This window comes from Haematobia irritans, chromosome 2, assembly GCF_050003625.1.
Source record: "Haematobia irritans isolate KBUSLIRL chromosome 2, ASM5000362v1, whole genome shotgun sequence".
Taxonomy (NCBI): Eukaryota; Metazoa; Arthropoda; class Insecta; order Diptera; family Muscidae; genus Haematobia; species Haematobia irritans.
In genome coordinates this window covers 229424079-229443961 of record NC_134398.1, presented here as the reverse complement: position 1 = coordinate 229443961, position 19883 = coordinate 229424079, and the positions used below count along the sequence as shown (strand labels likewise).

At 34.5% G+C, this 19883-nt stretch overlaps 1 protein-coding gene across 1 annotated transcript in view; it reads right to left on the bottom strand.

Moving 5' to 3' along the window:
* chm (lysine acetyltransferase chameau) overlaps nucleotides 1–19883 on the bottom strand; it is a 50944-nt gene that overhangs the window by 7769 nt on the left and 23292 nt on the right. Inside the window, exon 4 of the mRNA XM_075297780.1 lies at nucleotides 19052–19139. Coding sequence (XP_075153895.1) covers nucleotides 19052–19139 — 88 coding nt within the window. The remainder of the gene's footprint in view (nucleotides 1–19051; nucleotides 19140–19883) is intronic.

Below are 19883 nucleotides of genomic sequence, written 5' to 3'. Positions count from 1 at the left end.
TAGTTTCTTTCCAGAGTTGCCGTATTGCATTCATTGAGGGTATGCATTTTAATTTGAGTACCAAAGTTGTTGTATTACTGGGCTAAGAGTTTGAAGTTCTTTAGCGAAATTTCTGTTACCCTTATAGCCCATTCACATTACGCTCGAAATCTACTAAAAGTGGATTCTTAATTCATTTTTATACCCTTCACCACTACTGTGGTACAGGGTATAATAAGTTTGTGCATTTGTAACGCCAAGAAATAGTGGTCATAGACCCATCTTTTAGTATACCGATCGGCTTAGAATTAAATTCTGAGTCGATTTAGCGATGTCCGTCTGTCTGTTTATGTAATTTCGTGCACAAAGTACATCTCACAATTTAGGTCCGGTCGTCCTCAAATTTGGCATAGGGCCGTTTCTTGGGACAGAGACAATCGCTATTGGTTTGGGAAAAATCGGTTCAGATTTAGATATAGCTGTCATATATATTTATCCTCGATTTGGTCATAGTTAGCGTGTTTCACAACCGATTTTCTTGAAATACCGTACATCCAAATATTTTATGAATTTCGAAAATCTTGCAAAATATCAGCCAAATCGGTTCAAATTTAGATATAGCTCCCATATATATCTTTCGTCCGATTTGAACTTATATGGCCACAAAAGCCAGAGTTTTGCCGTGATTTGTTTCAAATTTTGTACAAGGAGTACGTTTAATAGTATCGTTAAGTGTGTCAAATTTTATTAAAATCGGTTCAGATTTAGATATAGCTCCCATATATATCTTTCGTCCGATTTGAACTTATATGGCTACAAAAGCCAGAGTTTTGCCGTAATTTGTTTCAAATTTTGTACAAGGCGTACGTTTAATAGTATCGTTAAGTGTGTCAAATTTTGTTAAAATCGGTTCAGATTTAGATATAGCTCACATATATATCTTTCGCCCGATTTGGACTTATATGGTCTCAAAAGCCAGAGTTTTGACCTGACTTACTTCAAATTTTGCACAAGCGGTACTTTTAACGATACTACTGTATGTGCCAAATATGGTCAAAATCGATTCAGATTTAGATATAGCTCCCGTATATATCTTTTGTCCGATTTGAACTTATATGGCCTCAAAATCTAGGGTTTTGCCGTGATTTGCTTCAAATTTCGCACAAGGAGTACGTTTAGTAGTATCGGTAATTGTGCCAAATTTGGTTGAAATCGGTTCAGATTTAGATATGGCTCCCATATATATCTTCCGTCCGATTTGCACTCATATGACCTGGGGCCAAAGTTATACTCCCATTTACGTGAAATTCCGCATAGATAGCAGAATTATTATTCTAACTATACATGTCAAATTTACTCCAAATCGGTTCAGATAATATATAGCTCCCATTATACGTACACCAGAGTTGGGGAAATATGGTAGACTGTTACACATTTTAGGCCCACTTTCAATGGAAGTTTCCTACAATTAACTGGATAGCGTTAGCCGATTTAAATTTTAATTCTAGAGATTTTGTAGAAGTAAAAAATTTTCTCCTTTATATAGCTTCCAACAAATGTGAAGTAGTTGAGATGGTAACACAAATTTTGGCCTACATAGGGGTGAAGGGTATAATATAGTCGGCCCCGCCCGACTTTAGACTTTACTTACTTGTTATTCAAAAATTATTAACATCAAGAGGACTTTCTATTTCTTCATTCGAACTAAAATAGAGTTAAATTGGCTTTAGTGCCCTAAAGCGTTTTGAGTACAAAATCGTTTTTCATTTATCCAAAAATTTTGAAAATTTTTTGTTATTTCTGCAATTTGATAAATGAGCTAACTATTACGATGAATATTAACACTGCCTTATTTCCGAATCAGCCTATCTCTTCTATCCGAATTCTAGTCTTCGTTCGCATACAAAACGAAAAACGAAGACGTAACGTAATCTTTACAATTGGATTTCTCTAACTCGATTCGTTAGCATTTTGTCGAACTGAAATATCAAAACCACTAACTTGGTAAAGACCTTTCTTTTTATGGAAAAAGGCATTCATAAATAAGGAAAAACTTAATAATTGATAAATTGATTAAAGCTTTTAGTGTAAATGTAACCGCCACATAGACCGTTAAAGGGAAAGTCTAACACGAACAAACACATACATTTCGAATGAAATACTCATTAAAAGGAGAACTGAACTGTAATTATTGTAGAAATATGGAAATACAAATACATATCTCTCTACACGGGCTAATTTGTAAAAAAAAAAATTATTAAGCTAAACCAAATATCAAAAGTGGGAAAAGTTTGCCAAATGAACGGCGATGCCAGATTGAATTTTATGGAAAATAATTTTTGAAATGTATGGGCCATGGCTGAACAAGAAGGTTAAATCATGGGCCCATATGATTACATTTTTTTTATTTCGACAAAATTTTAAGATGTCAAAATCATATGTTTATGGTGGTTGCAGCTCTCCAAATGACACTGCATAGCAAATGCATCTAAAACTCACGCTTTCATAGCTGGAGATCTGTTCGAAGATGACTTTAGTATCTTGATAACATATTCCAGTCCCAAATACCACGCACATCAGTTTTTAAACTGCATCATGAATTGTTTTTGTTAATAGCTTAACTTTGGTGGGTATTATTGTCTTATTTGTCTCATATCGGCGTTCCTCGGATGAATTATCCACTTCACAATCACTCGTAGGGTACGCAATTAAATTTGAACCTTCACTTTTTTCTGGATTTGAATTATTTTTTCAGGACAATTGAAAGAATAAATAATTGCCACTTTTACCAATGCCATACTATTCTTTTGACTTCTTAAAATTGTAAACAACATATTGAATTTTTTGTTTTTGTAATCGGTAATGTTAGCATTTGACAGGAACGTAAGGCATGCGAACGAACGAAAGGAAGTTAGAGAAAACCAAATCTAGACGAAAGTGAGTGACTACCGTTCCGAACCTTATAACAGGTTGGCTGATAAGTCCCCGGTCTAACACATAGATGGCGTCGCTAGTATTAAATGCATATTATTTTTATATAGTACCAAACTTCAAATGATTCGTGTCAAAATTTGACGTCTGTAAGTCAATTAGAGATAGAGCGTCTTTTGTGAAGCAACTTTTGTTATTGTGAAAAAAATGGAAAAAAAGAACTTCGTGTTTTGATAAAATACTGTTTTCTGAAGGGAAAAAATACGGTGGAAGCAAAAACTTGGCTTGATAATGAGTTTCCGGACTCTGCTCCAGGGAAATCAACAATAATTGATTGGTATGCAAAATTCAAGCGTGGTGAAATGAGCATGGAGGACGGTGAACGCAGTGGACGCCCGAAAGAGGTGGTTACCGACGAAAACATCAAAAAAATCCACAAAATGATTTTGAATGACCGTAAAATGAAGTTGATCGAGATAGCAGATGCCTTAAAGATATCAAACGAACGTGTTGGTCATATCATTCATCAATAGAGCTCACATTTGACCAAAAACAACAACGTGTTGATGATTCTGAGCGGTGTTTGCTGCTTTTAACTCGTAATACACCGTCTCGTTTTTCTGTCGATAAGTGACAATGGATGAAACACGGCTGAGTGGACAGCGACCGGTAAACCGTCTCCGAAGCGTGGAAAGACTCAAAAGTCCGCTGGTAAGGTAGTGGCCTCTGTTTTTTGAGATGCGCATGGAATAATTTTTATCTATTATCTTGAGAAGGGAAAAACCATCAAGAGTGACTATATGGCGTTATTGGAGCGTTTGAAGGTCGAAATCGCGGCAAAACGGCCCCATATGAAGAAGAAAAAAGTGTTGTTCCACCAAGACAACGCACCGTGCCACAAGTCATTGAGAACGATGGCAAAAATTCATGAATTGGGCTTCGAATTGCTTCCCCACCCACCGTATTCTCCAGATCTGGCCCCCAGCGACTTTTTCTTGTTCTCATACCTCAAAAGGAAGCTCGCAGGGAAAAAAATTGACTGCAATGAAGAGGTGATCGCCGAAACTGAGGCCTATTTTGAGGCAAAACCGAAGGAGTACTACCAAAATGGTATCAAAAAATTGGAAGGTCGTTATAATCGTTGTATCGCTCTTGAAGGGAACTATGTTGAATAATAAAAACGAATTTTGACAAAAAATGTGTTTTTCTTTGTTAGACCGGGGACTTATCAGCCAACCTGTTACTAAGCACCAAAGTCGAAATCACCATAAAAGGCTCACCTAACTAACATTAAGTTCCAACGGTTCAACTTTTCGGATACTTTACTAAAATATTACCCTCGTTAAACCTAAAATGTATTTGTGGCAATATTGTTGTTACCTTAATTTCTCTCTTATACTCTCTTTGCTTCTCGCTCTCCATGCATTGCATTGTATGGCATACAATGGGTGAAGGAAGAGCCAGCAGAAGCTTATGATTTTATTTGTTTATTGCTTTAAAATTCGATGGCGTCTAAATTTCTACAGAACCACCTCGGAACTCATTTCATTTTCAAACATATTACTGTTACGAGCCCTCCAAGGGGTTGAATGAAATTCGTAAAACGTACACACAAATACCGTTTTCACCGCCGTCGCAGACGTCCTCACCTTCACCGCCCACATGGTCATAATCACACGGATACCGAGACACACAACCACATCTCCTCCCCCAAGGCAAAATGACGCGACGTAAAAGTTCTTGTGCGTTACCATATAAACGTTAAAAGCAACAACAACAATGACAATCACGGAGTAACGTCAACGTTACCATCATTTTCCTGACTGCATTTTTTTGATTTTTGCCACAGCGATTCCTATGCAATGAGCACTGAATGGTGCTGTAAGTACATAAGAATGGGAAGAAACGTCGAGACAACTTTATCGATCCATGTGGCAAGTGTTGTTAGCATTGGTTTCGTCAATCGCCAACAACCTTAATATAATCGGTTTTCTGTCACTAGTAAATTCAATGATAAAGCAAACCCATGCCATTGGGTTGCACTTATATCTTAAAACACATCAGTCAACGGTTGTCTCCGTTCCCGTAACGTGTTGCAACATTTTTTATGTTGCATTCCGGGAATTCTTTTCCGTTTGTTGTTAGCCCGAGCCCCGGACCGTAGTTCTGCTGGAACCAAATACACTACCCTTTGTGGTGGTGGCACTTCCGGAACTATTCAGACTTAATATCACTGCGGGTATACAATAAAACTGATTGACTGTGAGCGGTTCCTCAAGTTATACGATTCCCCCCGACCACCTCAGCATCCCACACAGAATATCGTTGTGTTCCGGAGGGGTATTTTATTAATTGAACAACAATGAAGGAAACTACTGTCACGTGTTGCTTGTACTATTGTTCTGTGTAAGGGTTACTCTAGAAATGGTGGTGGGACCGGGCTTTTGTATTACACCGCTCTATGCAATATAGACCAGACCTGCGACCAATCTTACAATCACATTTAGATTTTATCCAAATTTTATGAGCTAAATTTTTGCAAAATTATTATAGCAACTTGATACTGACGGATTTTGGGTGGAAAGTTAAACAGTTTGATATAAAATATATCAATTATTAATAAATTTTTCTGATTTAAACCAATATTTTTTATTAATTGGCGGATAATTTTGAGTCGAGATGAGTCGATTTATTCGGCGGCGGCTTCGACTAGCAAAAACTGGTCGGCGGCGACTAAAATCGGCGGCTTCATTCTCTGCATGCGACTGCAGACATAGAGATATAATTCCCTTATACTACCCAATATAAAAAATTAAATTTTAATCGTATTTGTCAAATCAAGGTATGCATCCAAAAAGGTATCGTAAGCGTACCGTTGCAGGTCAGCTATTTGTTATTGATATCATAGACCAAGAAAATATAGAGACATACCTTGATAATTCACCATGGTTTTGTTCATTTGCAGTGCGTAGTCATTCCACTCAATTGCGCAGTCAAGTGACTCAATTTCTTTTTGGAAAACGAGAATTACCGTTCAAATCAGTCAATTTGCATTACAAAAAAGGTGTGGATATAACTAACTGCTCAGAGGCCTTGCTAAACCAACCCAACACAGGATACAAATTAGCAGATCCCTAGCGCACTAATTAACCCTCTAATGCCCCAATTTTTTTGCCAGCTAATTAAATTTTCAATGTTAACGACACAAAAGCAAGAGAACTAAGCAAGAAAAATTTATACGGTAAAATAGCATATGCTGCAAAGCCTCTTGAATAGTTTTAAAAGAGTTTTCATTTTATTTCGCCCATTTTTATTGTCTTAAGGTGTGTTTTACTAAAAGCTTCCTTATTAAATGAAGACCGCCTAAAGGCGGGCTTGGGCATTAAAGGGTTAAGTATTGCTGTTAAGGGTTCGATCATGAAGCAATTCGAGAATAGATATTTACGAGCATGTAGTAAGTAAGCTTTGCACTATTTTGTGCCAGAATATAAGGAAAAGAACTTATCGGACCCGCTTATTATATATCATATGCCAATAAAGCCTATGTTCTTACCTACCTCCGTTGCATTTATTCGAATAAAAGTTAACCGTTATTGCATGAACACTAAACCCCATGGTCGACGCCTTTTCGTTATGACCTATCCTGACCTTTGTTGCCAGTAACTCATACACATTCATGCAAATAGCCAAGTCAAGGCATACGTATATGTCTGTAGAGTGAAACACACGCACTCATTGGTTTGTTTGCAGGATTACGTTTTCAGACGCATTTCGAAATACAGGGACGAAAAAAGTGTGATTCCTATATTCCCAAAAAAATAACATATAACAATACATATGTGGTATGTAAGTATGTAGTATCTAGAGCTGTGTATCGACTGGGATTTTTACCCAGACGGGGCGACGATGAGTAATTCACTTTCAAGTTGTGCGAATGAATACTCAAAAATTTGGAAAAGTTAACACCTTTGATCTCCCAAAGGTTTTTTGTGAGTTATCTCTTTCATATTTTATAAAAAAAGTTTTTGGGCGAAGTAAAAGTTTTACGTTTACGACTGCGGTATGGGGACGTTTATAGAGCATAGTGGGGGCCGCAAGATATCTTAGACATTAAGATCACGTGACATTTGAATCTTGAGAAAGTTGTCGGCGAGATGAGTGCCGGTTTGATCCCTCCCAAGATCAACTATGGGACCATTTCAGTGAAATATGCGACGCTGTTGAAGCATAATCGAGCGAGTTTATGCTTCCTCAGTGGCATATTGGAAACCAAGTGAACTACGTCCGGTGAATTTACCCCGAAGAAGACGAAGACTCTCATCGGCCGGAAAGATGATAGTCACTGTTTTCTGAAATTAACAAGGACTTCCTGTAAAAAGGGTAACACGATCATGGACCTTATTACTAGGCTGAATCGACAGCGAATTGAAGATTCGCTCCTGAACAGATGCACACAGAGAAGATAATGGTTGGAATTCGGTTGTTCTTATGAACATTCAATATTTAGAAATAAATATTAGTTGTTTATACCAATTTTCTGTATTTACATATATTTATTCATACCTGTAAAAATTTGATGTGATTTTCAACAGATTTTCTGTTGTGCCACAACATAAATGGTTGTAGTAACCAGGGCTGTGGAGTCGGAGTCTGAAGATTTTGCTGGAGTCGGAGTCGGAGTCGTAAAAATTTTGCTCGACTCCGACTCCGGCTAAACAAAATTTTTTAAAATACTTCACATTTTTGTAACTAAGCAAGTATTTACGCAAATTAGTTTCCATTGCGTTATTCATTCGATCAATGTACAGCATGATTGTAAATGAAAATCAACTTCCAATTACGGCTATCTTTTTATGTTTCCTAGAATGCTAGACTAGCAGATGGGCTGGATCGATCCATTTTAATGTCCATATCAATTTATTTGAAATATTTCGAACAATCGAAATTATTTTGTTTAATTTTATCTTAAGGCCATATACATATGTGGAATATTGACAGAAAATTTTTTCAAAGTTGTTTTTTATAGAAAAATTTTCAAAATGTTATTTCTATAAAAAGTTTTGTCAAAATTTTATTTCTATAGCAAATTTGTCAAAATTTTATTTCTATAAAAAATTTATTCAAAATTTTATTACTATAGAAATATTTTTTTCTATGGGAAATTTAGTCAAAATTTTATTTCTATAGAAAATTGAGTCAAAATTTTGTTTCTATAGGAAATTTTGCCAATATTTTATAGTAATAGATTTTTTTATTAGAAAATTTGGTCAAAGTGTTATTTCAATAGAAAATTTTGTCAAAATTTTATTTCTATAGAAAATTTTGTCAAAATTTTGCTTCTGTAGGAAATTTAGTCAAAATTTTGTTTCTGTAGAATATTTTGCAGAATTTTATTTTCTACACAAAATTTTTTCTTAAATCATATTTTTATTGAACATTTTATCAAAATTTTATTTCTATAAGAAAAAATTGTCAAATTTTATTTCTATAGCAAATTTTCTCAAAATTTTTTTTCTTACTGATGCTCACTGAAACTCACTGCTATAAAAAATGTATTCAAAATTTTATTACTATAGAAATATTTTTTTCTATATAAAATTTAGTCAAAATTTTATTTCTATAGAAAATTTAGTCAAAATGTTGTTTCCATAGAATATTTTGCAAAATTTTATTTCTATAGAAAATTTTGTAAAATTAATACACAATTTTTTTTAATTGTATTTCTATTAATGATTTTTTTCCAACTTTTATTTCTATAAAAAATTTAGCCAAAATTTATTCTAAATTTTATTTCTATATATTTGGTCAAAATTGGATTTCTATAGAAAATTTTGCCAAAATTTTATTTCTATAGAAAATTTAGTCAAAATTGCATTTTTGCGAAATTGTCTAAACAATTATAAATATTTCCCAAATATTGCCCGAGATTTTGTAGAAGTCTGATTTGAGATTTTATCAAAATGTAGATCTAAATACAAAGTTGTGCAGAGTATATTATAATCGGCCCGCCCGACTTTAGACTTTCCTTGCATTTTTATTTTTTGTTAAAATTGTGTTACATCCCATAACGTTAGTTTTAAATTTTAAGTACATAGATTTTGTAGAAGTATATACAATTTTGCCTAAATAGATTCAGATTCAAATTCATGCATATAGTTCGCAACAAATTTAACGGATTTGAGATAGAATCAATAATTTTGGTCCACAAATACATATACTGTTGGTATCTTCTCATATTATGATGGGTGTTTATATCATTATTTTATTTATTAAACATTGCCCTAAATTTGAAATATAGAGTTCAATTGGCATCTAAAGTGAAATTAAGACCTTTTTTGCACATATAAATAAATACGATACTTTATATCGATCCACTTACGGCACCCCCACAATAGAACTACAAATTTGTGGCATTAAAATGAGATTTAGTTATATTACCCGGAGTCGACTCCGGAGTCGGAGTCGAGCTGATGAAAAATGCTGGAGTCGGAGTCGGAGTCGAGCAAAATTGGCTCGACTCCACAGCCCTGGTAGTAACCATATTTCGTATTGGTTGATACGACCATCCGTAAGGAAAATCATTTAGTAACTATCATTAGTTATTATTCATAGCCGAATATCATTTAAAATATTTATAAAATATCATTTGTTTTTTTTTTTTTTGGAAGAAGAATAAAGAATTTTATTTCAAAATTTTAAATAGAGGCAACAATAAAGGTAGAATTACATACCACGCGTTCAATGCGTACAATGCGTCCGATGATTGAAGAGTTGAAATTTCTCTTTGAAATCAAAAGCTCGAATAGTCTGCCGCAAACAGAAAAAAATCAACCCTTCCATCAACGCACGGATTGACGCATGGTGTGTAATTCAACCTTAACAAAAACATAAAATTGTATCATCTCTTCACCATGAATGGGATCACAATACAGCATGAATGGTATAAGAAATGTTTTCTTAGGACAAAAAATTCAAAACAATGGTTTGTAGTGCAAATAATTTTTTTTAGAGGACTCAAAATAACTCAACAGTCTTAATATCTAGCATGTATCAAAAATAATCATGGAGGTTAAGGAGGTCCCCGAAAACATTTATGATTTATAATTAGATGTATAGGTATATTTGCGACATTTTTACAATTTTACAATTGGGCTGGACCTCTCCAAGATATTTGGCGAATTGTGAATTTATGTTCACAAATAGGGTGGTTTGTAATTATTTGCAATCTACTAGTACATATACTTAAATACAATATATTAATACATTATAAAAAATGTTCACCCTTAAAAGTATACCCTCCAGCATGAGTAGGTTGTGGAATCGATAGATAATGGAGCTAAATCTTTGGTACTCCTACCATATAGTATTTATAGATGGTGTCCGAACTGTCTATAGCCCGTCTAAAACACACAATAAATTAAGTAAAGAAATTAGTGTGGAGTCTTAAAAACGACATACGAACCTATCCCCGATGGTCTCTTTCTTGGGGTTTCATATATATATAAGGCAGATGTAGATATGGATTTTTTCAGAGCCGCCGTGTTAAACACAATGAAATTATTTCATATTAAGGATGCGCACCGTAGCATTGAGTACCCTGAAGCTATTTGTTTGCAATATAGCCAATATTGCTGTGTATTAGTTTAGTTTCACAGCCAATATAGTGTACTAAGGCCAGTTTTGCCCGGCGCGAGTTGTTCACGGCAATATTTTATAGGCAGTCCACGGATGAGGCAGATAAACTTCGAAACGAATGAGAAATATTTCGTTTTCAGTTGTAGTTATTTGATATTAAAAAACAAGTAAGTAAAGTCTAAAGTCGGGCGGGGCCGACTATATTACACCCTTCACTTCTATGTAGGCCAAAATTTGTGTTACCATCTCAACTACTTCACATTTGCTGGAAACTATATAAAGGAGACAATTTTTTTTTACTTCTACAAAATCTCTAGAATTAAAATTTAAATCGGCTAACGCTATCCAGTTAAGTGGAGGAAACTTCCACTGAAAATGGGTCTAAAATGTGTAACACTCTACCATATTTCCCCAACTCTGGTGTACGTATATATGGGAGCTACACGCAAAAAAATAATTCTTTCCTCCCAAACGAAATTTTAGACAAACAAAGTTCGTTTTTCATTTGCTTTTCGCTGTAAAGAAGTGTATTTGGAAGAAAAGTATATATTTTTTGTGATAAACGTTTATTCTTTTCCAGGATGTAAAAACAATTTCATAAAGACTAACTCAAAAAAAAAAAACATTGTTTTCTTGCTAATTGCATTTTCCCTCACATCTTTCTCACATTTCCTGTAATACCAACAATGTAGAAGAGATTATACGATTTTATAAATTTTTAAATTTTTTTACCTTTCGCCTGGACGGAGAATCGAACCGCGGACCATGCACTTTATAAGCCAACACACTAACCACTGAGCTATGTAGCTGTTATGGTCATCAATAGATAATTATCCATATAAGTTATATTTATATAGCATAGCTTGTGGCGCCCACGAAACGAATAAACAAAGTTTATTTAACAGAAACAAACACTTAGTTTGGCACCGTGGGGCAGTGGTTGCTACGTCCGACTTGCATGCGAAGGGTCGTGGGTTCGATCCCTGCTTCGACCAACGTTTTTTTTAGTTTTTTTTTTTACATATATTCCAGATATGTTCGGAAGATTCCGAAAAAATGTTCAACATTACATTGTACTATATTAAATTTTGAACTGTAAAATGTGTCTTATTAAAGACCTAAAGTCAGAAAAGAACAGTGTTTATAAACGAAATGGGCTGTGTTGTTGTTTCAAAAATAACGTTTTTTATTGAAAAAATAAAAATTTTGTAACAAACGAATTTTTTTGGTGATAAAAGTTTAAAATTTTCGAAGCAATTCAAAAAACTGTAACAAAAGAAAAACGTTTTCGGTACACGTTTTCCAAACGTTTTTTTTTCTTTGAGTGTATATATAATCTGAACCGATTTTGACTAAATTTGACATGTATAGTTAGAATAATAATTCTGCTATCTATGCGAAATTTCACGTGAATGGGAGTATAACTTTGCCCTCCTGGTCATATGAGTGCAAATCGGACGAAGATATATATGGGAGCCATATCTAAATCTGAATCGATTTCAACCAAATTTGGCACAGTTACCGATGCTACTAAACGTACTCCTTGTGCGAAATTTGAAGCAAATCTCGGCAAAACCCTGGATTTTGAGGCCATATAAGTTCAAATCAGACAAAAGATATATATGGGAGCTATATGTAAATCTGAATCGATTTTGACAATATTTGGCACATACAATAGTATCGTTAAAAGTACCACTTGTGCAAAATTTGAAGTAAGTAAGGCAAAACTCTGGCTTTTGAGACCATATAAGTCCAAATCGGGCGAAAGATATATATGTGAGCTATATCTAAATCTGAACCGATTTTAATCAAATTTACCAAGCATTGGTAGAATGTCAATTCTAACCTCTGTGCAAAATTTCACGAAGATCGGTAGTAAACTTTGGCCTCTGTGGTCATATGAGTCTAAATCGGACGAAAGATATATATGGGAGCTATATCTAAATCTGAACCGATTTGGCTAATATTTTGCAAGATTTTTGAGATTCATAAAATATTTGGTACGGTATTTCAAGAAAATCGGTTGATAAACACGCTAACTATGACCAAATCGGGGATACATTATATGGCAGCTATATCTAAATCTGAACCGATTTTTTCCAAAACCAAAAGCGATTGTCTCTGTCCCAAGAAACGGCCCTATGCCAAATTTTAAGACGATCGGACTTAAATTGCGAGCTATACTTTGTGCACAAATCAAAATTTTTCAAAAGAGAGGCATTTAGTTTAGACAACTAATTGTCTTGTATTACAAACAAAAAATGGTAGAAGGAACGAAATAACGATTGTAAATAAAGTAAAATGAATGACACAACTGTGATTTGATTGGAAATGTAGAATTTTCGTTACAATAATCGATTTTCAACTTATATGTTTTCTGTGTGTGTACACAGTGGTTCCAAACCTTTTTTAGTAATTCTCTGACTTTTGACATGTCAACATGAATTTGTGTAAACTTTTGTGTGTGGAAGCTTAGGTGTTTTCTTATAAGTTTGCAAGCTTGTGAATTCCTAGCAGATTCTCGTGCTGAATCTTTTGTTTTAGCTGGCAGCTAAAACAAAATTTCATACGAACGAGGTGGCCAACTTTCAAGGCCTACAGGTCAGCCTGTGGACCTATTATGTTGATATCTTTAACCGTTCAAAAGTTGCAGAATTATTTCCAAAAAACCCATTTGAAACCATTGTCTGACGCATGATTGACGTGACTCATGACATTTCTGAACCAGACATGGCTAAAAGTAACAAAATAACTCGAATCGAATATGGTTCTATTCCATAGATTACTGGACTGACTGGGGATTAGAGCTCCACCGAAGCGGGCCGAAGCCTATTATTTGGTTCTATTCCATAGATTAATACTGGACTGACTGGGGATTAGAGCTCCCCCGAAGCGGGCCGAAGCCTATTATTTTCGTCAAATTTTTAATCAAAGAATTTGGTGTGTTTTAGTTAAATATTAGCATAATTTTTTCAACAAAGGCATAAAAACAACTATAAAAGGTCCATGTCTTATAATAATCTTTTAGAACTAACATACTTTATAATATTCAATAATTTGATATTTTAATGACAAAAAAGGATTTTTTATATTTTTTACATTTTATTTGTGTTTTGACTAAGACAAATTCAATACTGGTACAACTCAATATGAAATAAATTATTCAAAAAGCTTCGATTAATCGGCGTCTTGACGCCGAAGTCCGATTCGTGGCCGATTATCGATTTTTGGCCGAATGCCGCAGCCGATGCTACGGTCGAGCTCTATTAGGGATCCACAAGTTCTCAATTTCTCCCATCCACCCTTAGTCAAGGTGGCCTATTTTTTAGTGTTTGAAAAATTATTACTCATTATTCAGTACCAGTGTTACAAGCATTAGTGACAGTATAAAAACCACTGTCGTAGAACTTGTGTTCGACCAAAGCTGGTATTGAATCTATGGATCTCAAAGAGCCAGCCGTGTTTAGATGAAGACAATGCTTTTTCCAATTTTTAAGCCATAAAAACAATAACATTTAAATTTTGATTTTTTTCCAGATATTTTTTGGTGTGTCGAAGATATTGAGGAAAGAATTTAAAAGTAAATATAATTAGATAAAATTTATCAACAACAACTTTCATTCAATCACTTTACGTGTACAAATTGCCATTGTACATTTATACATATAGGCCGGTCGGTTATGTATTTTAAATGCATATATACATACATACATATATAGCTAAAATCTGTCTACCTTTCCGTGTTAATGCCGGCAGACAAAAGCAGAAGTTTAGGAGCTATTTGGTAGGTATGAGAATAGGAAAAAAAATGAAGGAAAGCCAAACAATGGAAATTATGAAAGAAAGTCAACGTAGGGATGCCAATCGAAATTTCCTTGTAATTTCCACCGTACAGACAAATTTATATCGGCTTTGCCGTCAAGCCGTTGCCTTCGGAGGCAAAAATTTAGTGTCAGCCGCCTCCGACCAAAATGGGTCGGCTTCATTCTCTGGTCAGCGGCGGATGAGTGCTCAAAAATGCACTTGTTTGTCACGATGTGTGAGAGCTCTCAATGTCGTGAAGAAGAGTGATCCGTCTTAGGCGGTTGGTTTTCCTGGTTTCTTTGAAGACAACAGGCAAACAAATCATTGTGTATCATTCATTGCGACATGTCTAGGTTTTTCGATATATCTCGGCTCTAACCATACCAAATTTCATATAATATAACCGTTCCCAAAGTGCGGACATTTTGCTATTTGTTTTATCTCACCCCTCTATGCAATCAAATATTTTTGATCCCTTTGTTTGGGAGGTACGTGAAGAAGTTGTCCAATCAGTAACAAACTTCACAGTTTTCTTAGTTTTGACCATCTGCGAGTCCCTTCAAAGTTTCGCTTTTCTACGATGCCTCCTTTTATTTTTGTCCATTTGTTTTATGGGATCGAAGCATTGTGCTACACCACATTCATGGACATTTTGATATTTGCGTTATCTCACCACTTTATGCAATCAGATATTTTTGATCCCTTTGTATGGGAGGTACGTGAAAGAGTTGGCCGATCGGTACCAAACTTCACAGTTTTCTTAGTTGTTACCATCAACAAGTCCCTTCAAAGTACCGCTTTCCTACGATGACTCCTTCTATTTTAGTCCATTCGGATCGAAGCACTATGCGACACCACATTTACTTGGTCCAACAATACTCTTACTTTTTTAATACGTCTGACAAACAATACTTCCAAAATAGGAATCCGTGGATGCGATGACCCCCCTCATTCGACCGATATTTATGCCAGGTGAGCAATTTTGTTTTACTTTGAAAAATGAATTTTACCGTGGCGTGGCGGTTTTTAAATATCCCAATCCCTAATACCCGGATTTCCAAAACTCTTCCCAGACTAATAGTCATACACACCACCCCATCTAAAATATATTCGGACAATTTGAAAATCCATTGGCTGGTCGACTAAACTAAGCAATAGACCGCCGCACCGTACAACAGACTTGATTGACTACCGCCACATACACCTTCCTATAATAACGAAAGAAGAAGAAGGCCAGCCAAGCAGACCATACCATACACACAATACACCAGACATAGGGAAAACTTTTTAAGTGACATTGACCTTAGACGACATTGCCTGTTTGTTGTTTTTATTGTTATTCTTTATGGTGTGGTCTGCATTCACCACGAAGAGGTGGGAAAATGAGGAAAAGCATACAGAGTGTATATGGTGAAGGATGAAGCAAAGCGTTCGAACCAGAACATGCATATTTGCACTCCGTCTCATGAGCGTTCATCACCACCACGTTCACGTATGGCTTTCTGGGTGGAAATTTCATCATAAATACATAAAGATGATTTTGCCAACTTCGCCATAAATGTTAGCGGGTACGCTAGCCATCCTTGCAATCAGCCAAAAACATTCGGCAACGTTGTAGCATTTCATGAATAATGGAGAATGGGTAAAATCCATTACATGCCCCAAGACAGAAGGGTGAAACAATTTGACAACGAAAATTGCATTGACCATTGTTGTACATAGCTTGTGACTGGTGTTACTTTGCTATTCGTGTTGTGTTGCTAACCGCCCATGTAGACATGCAAGCTTTGATACGATAGATTGGGTTGGTAGTTAAGTGTGGTATCAACGCCACCCTTCTGCCCAATGTCTCGTGCACCGCCAAACTAAAAAAAGAGCAATGTCTGAAAATTAAAATACGATCTTATTCAGTGCTATATAGGAAAATTGAAGATCTCCTCACTATTGCGGCAGGAGACTTGAAGCGGTGGTCATTTGCTAGCATGTGCAAAAAATGCGTTTGAGTAAAACACCGCACAGAGGAAAACACAGCTACACCCATACTCGGAGTACCAATGACGGTGTTCGTCGGAGTACAGTCGACTCCGCTTTAGCGCAATGCGCTTTACTGAAAAACCTCGGATAACTGAAATCGATCGCATTCCCCAGTTGTTTTTTCTGTCCATTTCATTTAAATTACTCCGCTTTAGTGAAACTCCGCTTAACTGAAAAAATCGGATTACTGAAAAGTTTTTTGTGTTCAAATGAGTTTCGTCACATTAGTATGACTTCGCTTTACTGAAAATGCCACATTCTCGCTATTGAGAGAGAGTACATTTTCTTCTCCGTATTGAGAACGCTTTATTTCAAGTGAAGATGGCACTTTCAAAACAGTTTAAATCACTCTGTAAATAAAATCAACTGAAAGGTAAAATTGTAGATGGCACACACACGGAATCAAACACCTTGTTTTTATTATTTTATGTACATAGCATTGGTCATAAGTTCGGTTAACTGAAATTGAGTGGATTTTTTTCCAGTTATACGGAGTCCGCTTTACTGAAACTTTTTCAGTTATCCGAAGTTCGCATTACTGGAAGTTTTTTTCAGTTATCCGTAGTCCGCTTTAGCAAAAACTTCGGATAACTGAAATTAAATGGCTGCATTTTTAACGTTTCAGTAAAGCGGAGTCGACTGTATTTTTTTCATTTCTAGAGCGATTCGAATGAAGCAGATTCCTAAGAGTTTTTCCGAGACTGGTTCATGAGGACCTGCGTATGGGGTGCCTTTGGAATGAGTTCCATACGTTTTGACCAGAAATGGTCCATAAACATTTATGACTAGTCCTGTACCTGTGGTTGATCAATTTCCCATAAGGATGTTAGATCATATTATGTTTGGGACCTCGAATTGCACACTGGAAAAATTATTCAGTTAATATATATGATTCTGCAACCCAAATTTTAGGACAAGCAATTTTCTCAATATAATAGATAACTTTCTTTAAAATAAATAAATTTTGATTAAAAGGAAGTTCATAATCTTTACTTAAAAATATTTTCGCTGAATTTTAGGACATAATCTTTAAAATTTGAGTCCCCCGTTAAAGTCGGGTGTCTCTCAAGTAAAGTTAATTTCTTGAAAGTAAATAAAAACATGTTTGATTAAAGGAAATATTTTTTAAATTAAGATATTGAATCTTTGGATTAATGATAAATAGAAAATAGGCTAAAATATTTTTGAGGAGTTTGGATTACTGGTGTAAAGTTTTTTTGTTTTTTTTTTATTAAGAAAATGTTTCTTACTTTGAGATATCTGTTAAAGTGGAGCTTATAACATGTGTGCTTTGGAATTGTTTGTATTTTCGAGTTTTTCAAGAACGGTTTCTAGTAAAAAACCAGTAAAAATAGTGACTAGTGGTACGTAAAGGAACACAACTAATTAATGAAGTGTAGAATCGGGAAACACACCTTGAAAATAGATATGTTGAAATATTACACAATTCCAACTAATTCGTTCAAACTGTGCATAACAAAAGCATATAGATACTCAATAAAGTTTACTTTGATCCAAAGATTTGAAAATTTTCGTATAGATTAGGAGTAAATATGTACTCGTATGTGTTTTTTTTTTTGTTTTTAAATAAATACTTCTTTTTGCAACTTTAAATCTGAAATTTATAAAATTCAAAATTAGGTTACAGATCAGGGTTGATAAAGTAGACATTTTTGCATTTTTATTTGTACTTTTTGAGTAAAAAGTATTGTGGTATTTTTTTTAACCTTTTCCACGCCAAATAATCAACAGATGACAACCTTAAATGCCACACTAAAAAAACTATTAAACGAAAGATACATTATTTTATTCAAAGTTTCTAACATTTGCTTTGATATTTGTCCCATTTTGGGTTAATATTTTCAAAAAAAAAAAAAAAAACAAACAAGTAAATACGGCCGTAAGTTCGGCCAGGCCGAATCTTATGTACCCTCCACCATGGATTGCGTAGAAACTTCTACGAAAGACTGTCATCCACAAATTTCAACTCACATGGTTGTCAAATATCATATACTACTGGGATCATATACTGATGGGATAGATGCTCCCCAAGCCAAATCGGGGGATCGGTTTATATGGGGGCTATATATAATTATGGACCGATGTGAACCAATTTTTGCATGGTTATTAGAGACCATATACTAACACCATGTACCAAATTTAAGCCGGATCGGATGAAATTTGCCTCCTCGCAAGCCAAATTTGGGGGTCCGTTTATATGGGGGTTATACGTAAAAGTGGACCGATATGGCCCATTTGCAATACCATCTGACCTACATCAATAACAACTACTTGTGCCAACTTTAAAGTCGATAGCTTGTTTCGTTCGGAAGTTAGCGTGATTTCAACAAACGGACGGACGGACATGGTCAGATCGACTCAGAATTTCACCACGACACAGAATATATATACTTTATGGGGTCTTAGAGCAATATTTCGATGTGTTACAAACGGAATGACAAAGTTAATATACCCCCCATCCTATGGTGGAGGGTATAATAAATAAATAAGTTATGACATAAATTAATTTAAAAAGGTGGCATAAAAATGTTGAAAGTATGAAGTTTTGGCACAAACATCTCATCGTATGAAAAAAATTCCAAATATTGCAAAGTAGATTTGTAAAATATAGTTTTATATATAGAGTATTTATATTCATTTTACTTACTGAAATCAATGAGTAAACGTCCATATCCCTTTCGTTGATAGGGCGGCAAAGTAAGGATGCATGATACATTATAGAATGAATTTTTTTCCTGAAAAATTAAGATAGGAACACATAAATTATTTTAAACATATAAAAAACAAACAATTAACTTTAAGTGGATTTTTCTCACAAAGTATTTTATTTTATCAAAAAAAAATTATAAAAAAATGTCGGTTAAACGGGGAAGAAATTAAAATTTTCTTAAATTAGAAAAAAAAACAAAAAACAAAACTATCGTAATATTAACGATTGATGTTCGTTGACTAACGTTCGGTAACACAATGACAATTTACGTTAATACTACGAAACTTACGTTAATACAACGAAACCAATCGTTGTTTTACCGAATTTGCTCGTTGGTTCAGTATTCATAAGTACAAAGAACATATTTCGCTTAGTGTAGGATGGTGTCATAATAACACTGTTCCTCGAAAATCCACTATCATGGATTAAAAAGCCAAGTTTGTAAAATAGAAAGCACTCTAATGACATCAAATGAACATACAGAGCATACCATTCAAAAATATTTGGGTACACAGAAAAAAATATCACCAAAATATTTCCAATTAAAAATTGAATTTTTTTTTCAATTAATAAATTAATTGATACAATTAACTTTTTAATCAAAATGGACACATTAACTTAATTAAGTCAATGATTAATATTTTTAATTAAAAATTAATTGACACAATTAACTTTTTAATCAAACTCGAAAGACTAAGTCAAACAAAAAAGTGATGGATTTTTTTTTTAGTTTTTAACTAAAAATTTATTTCAAACAATCAACTTTTTA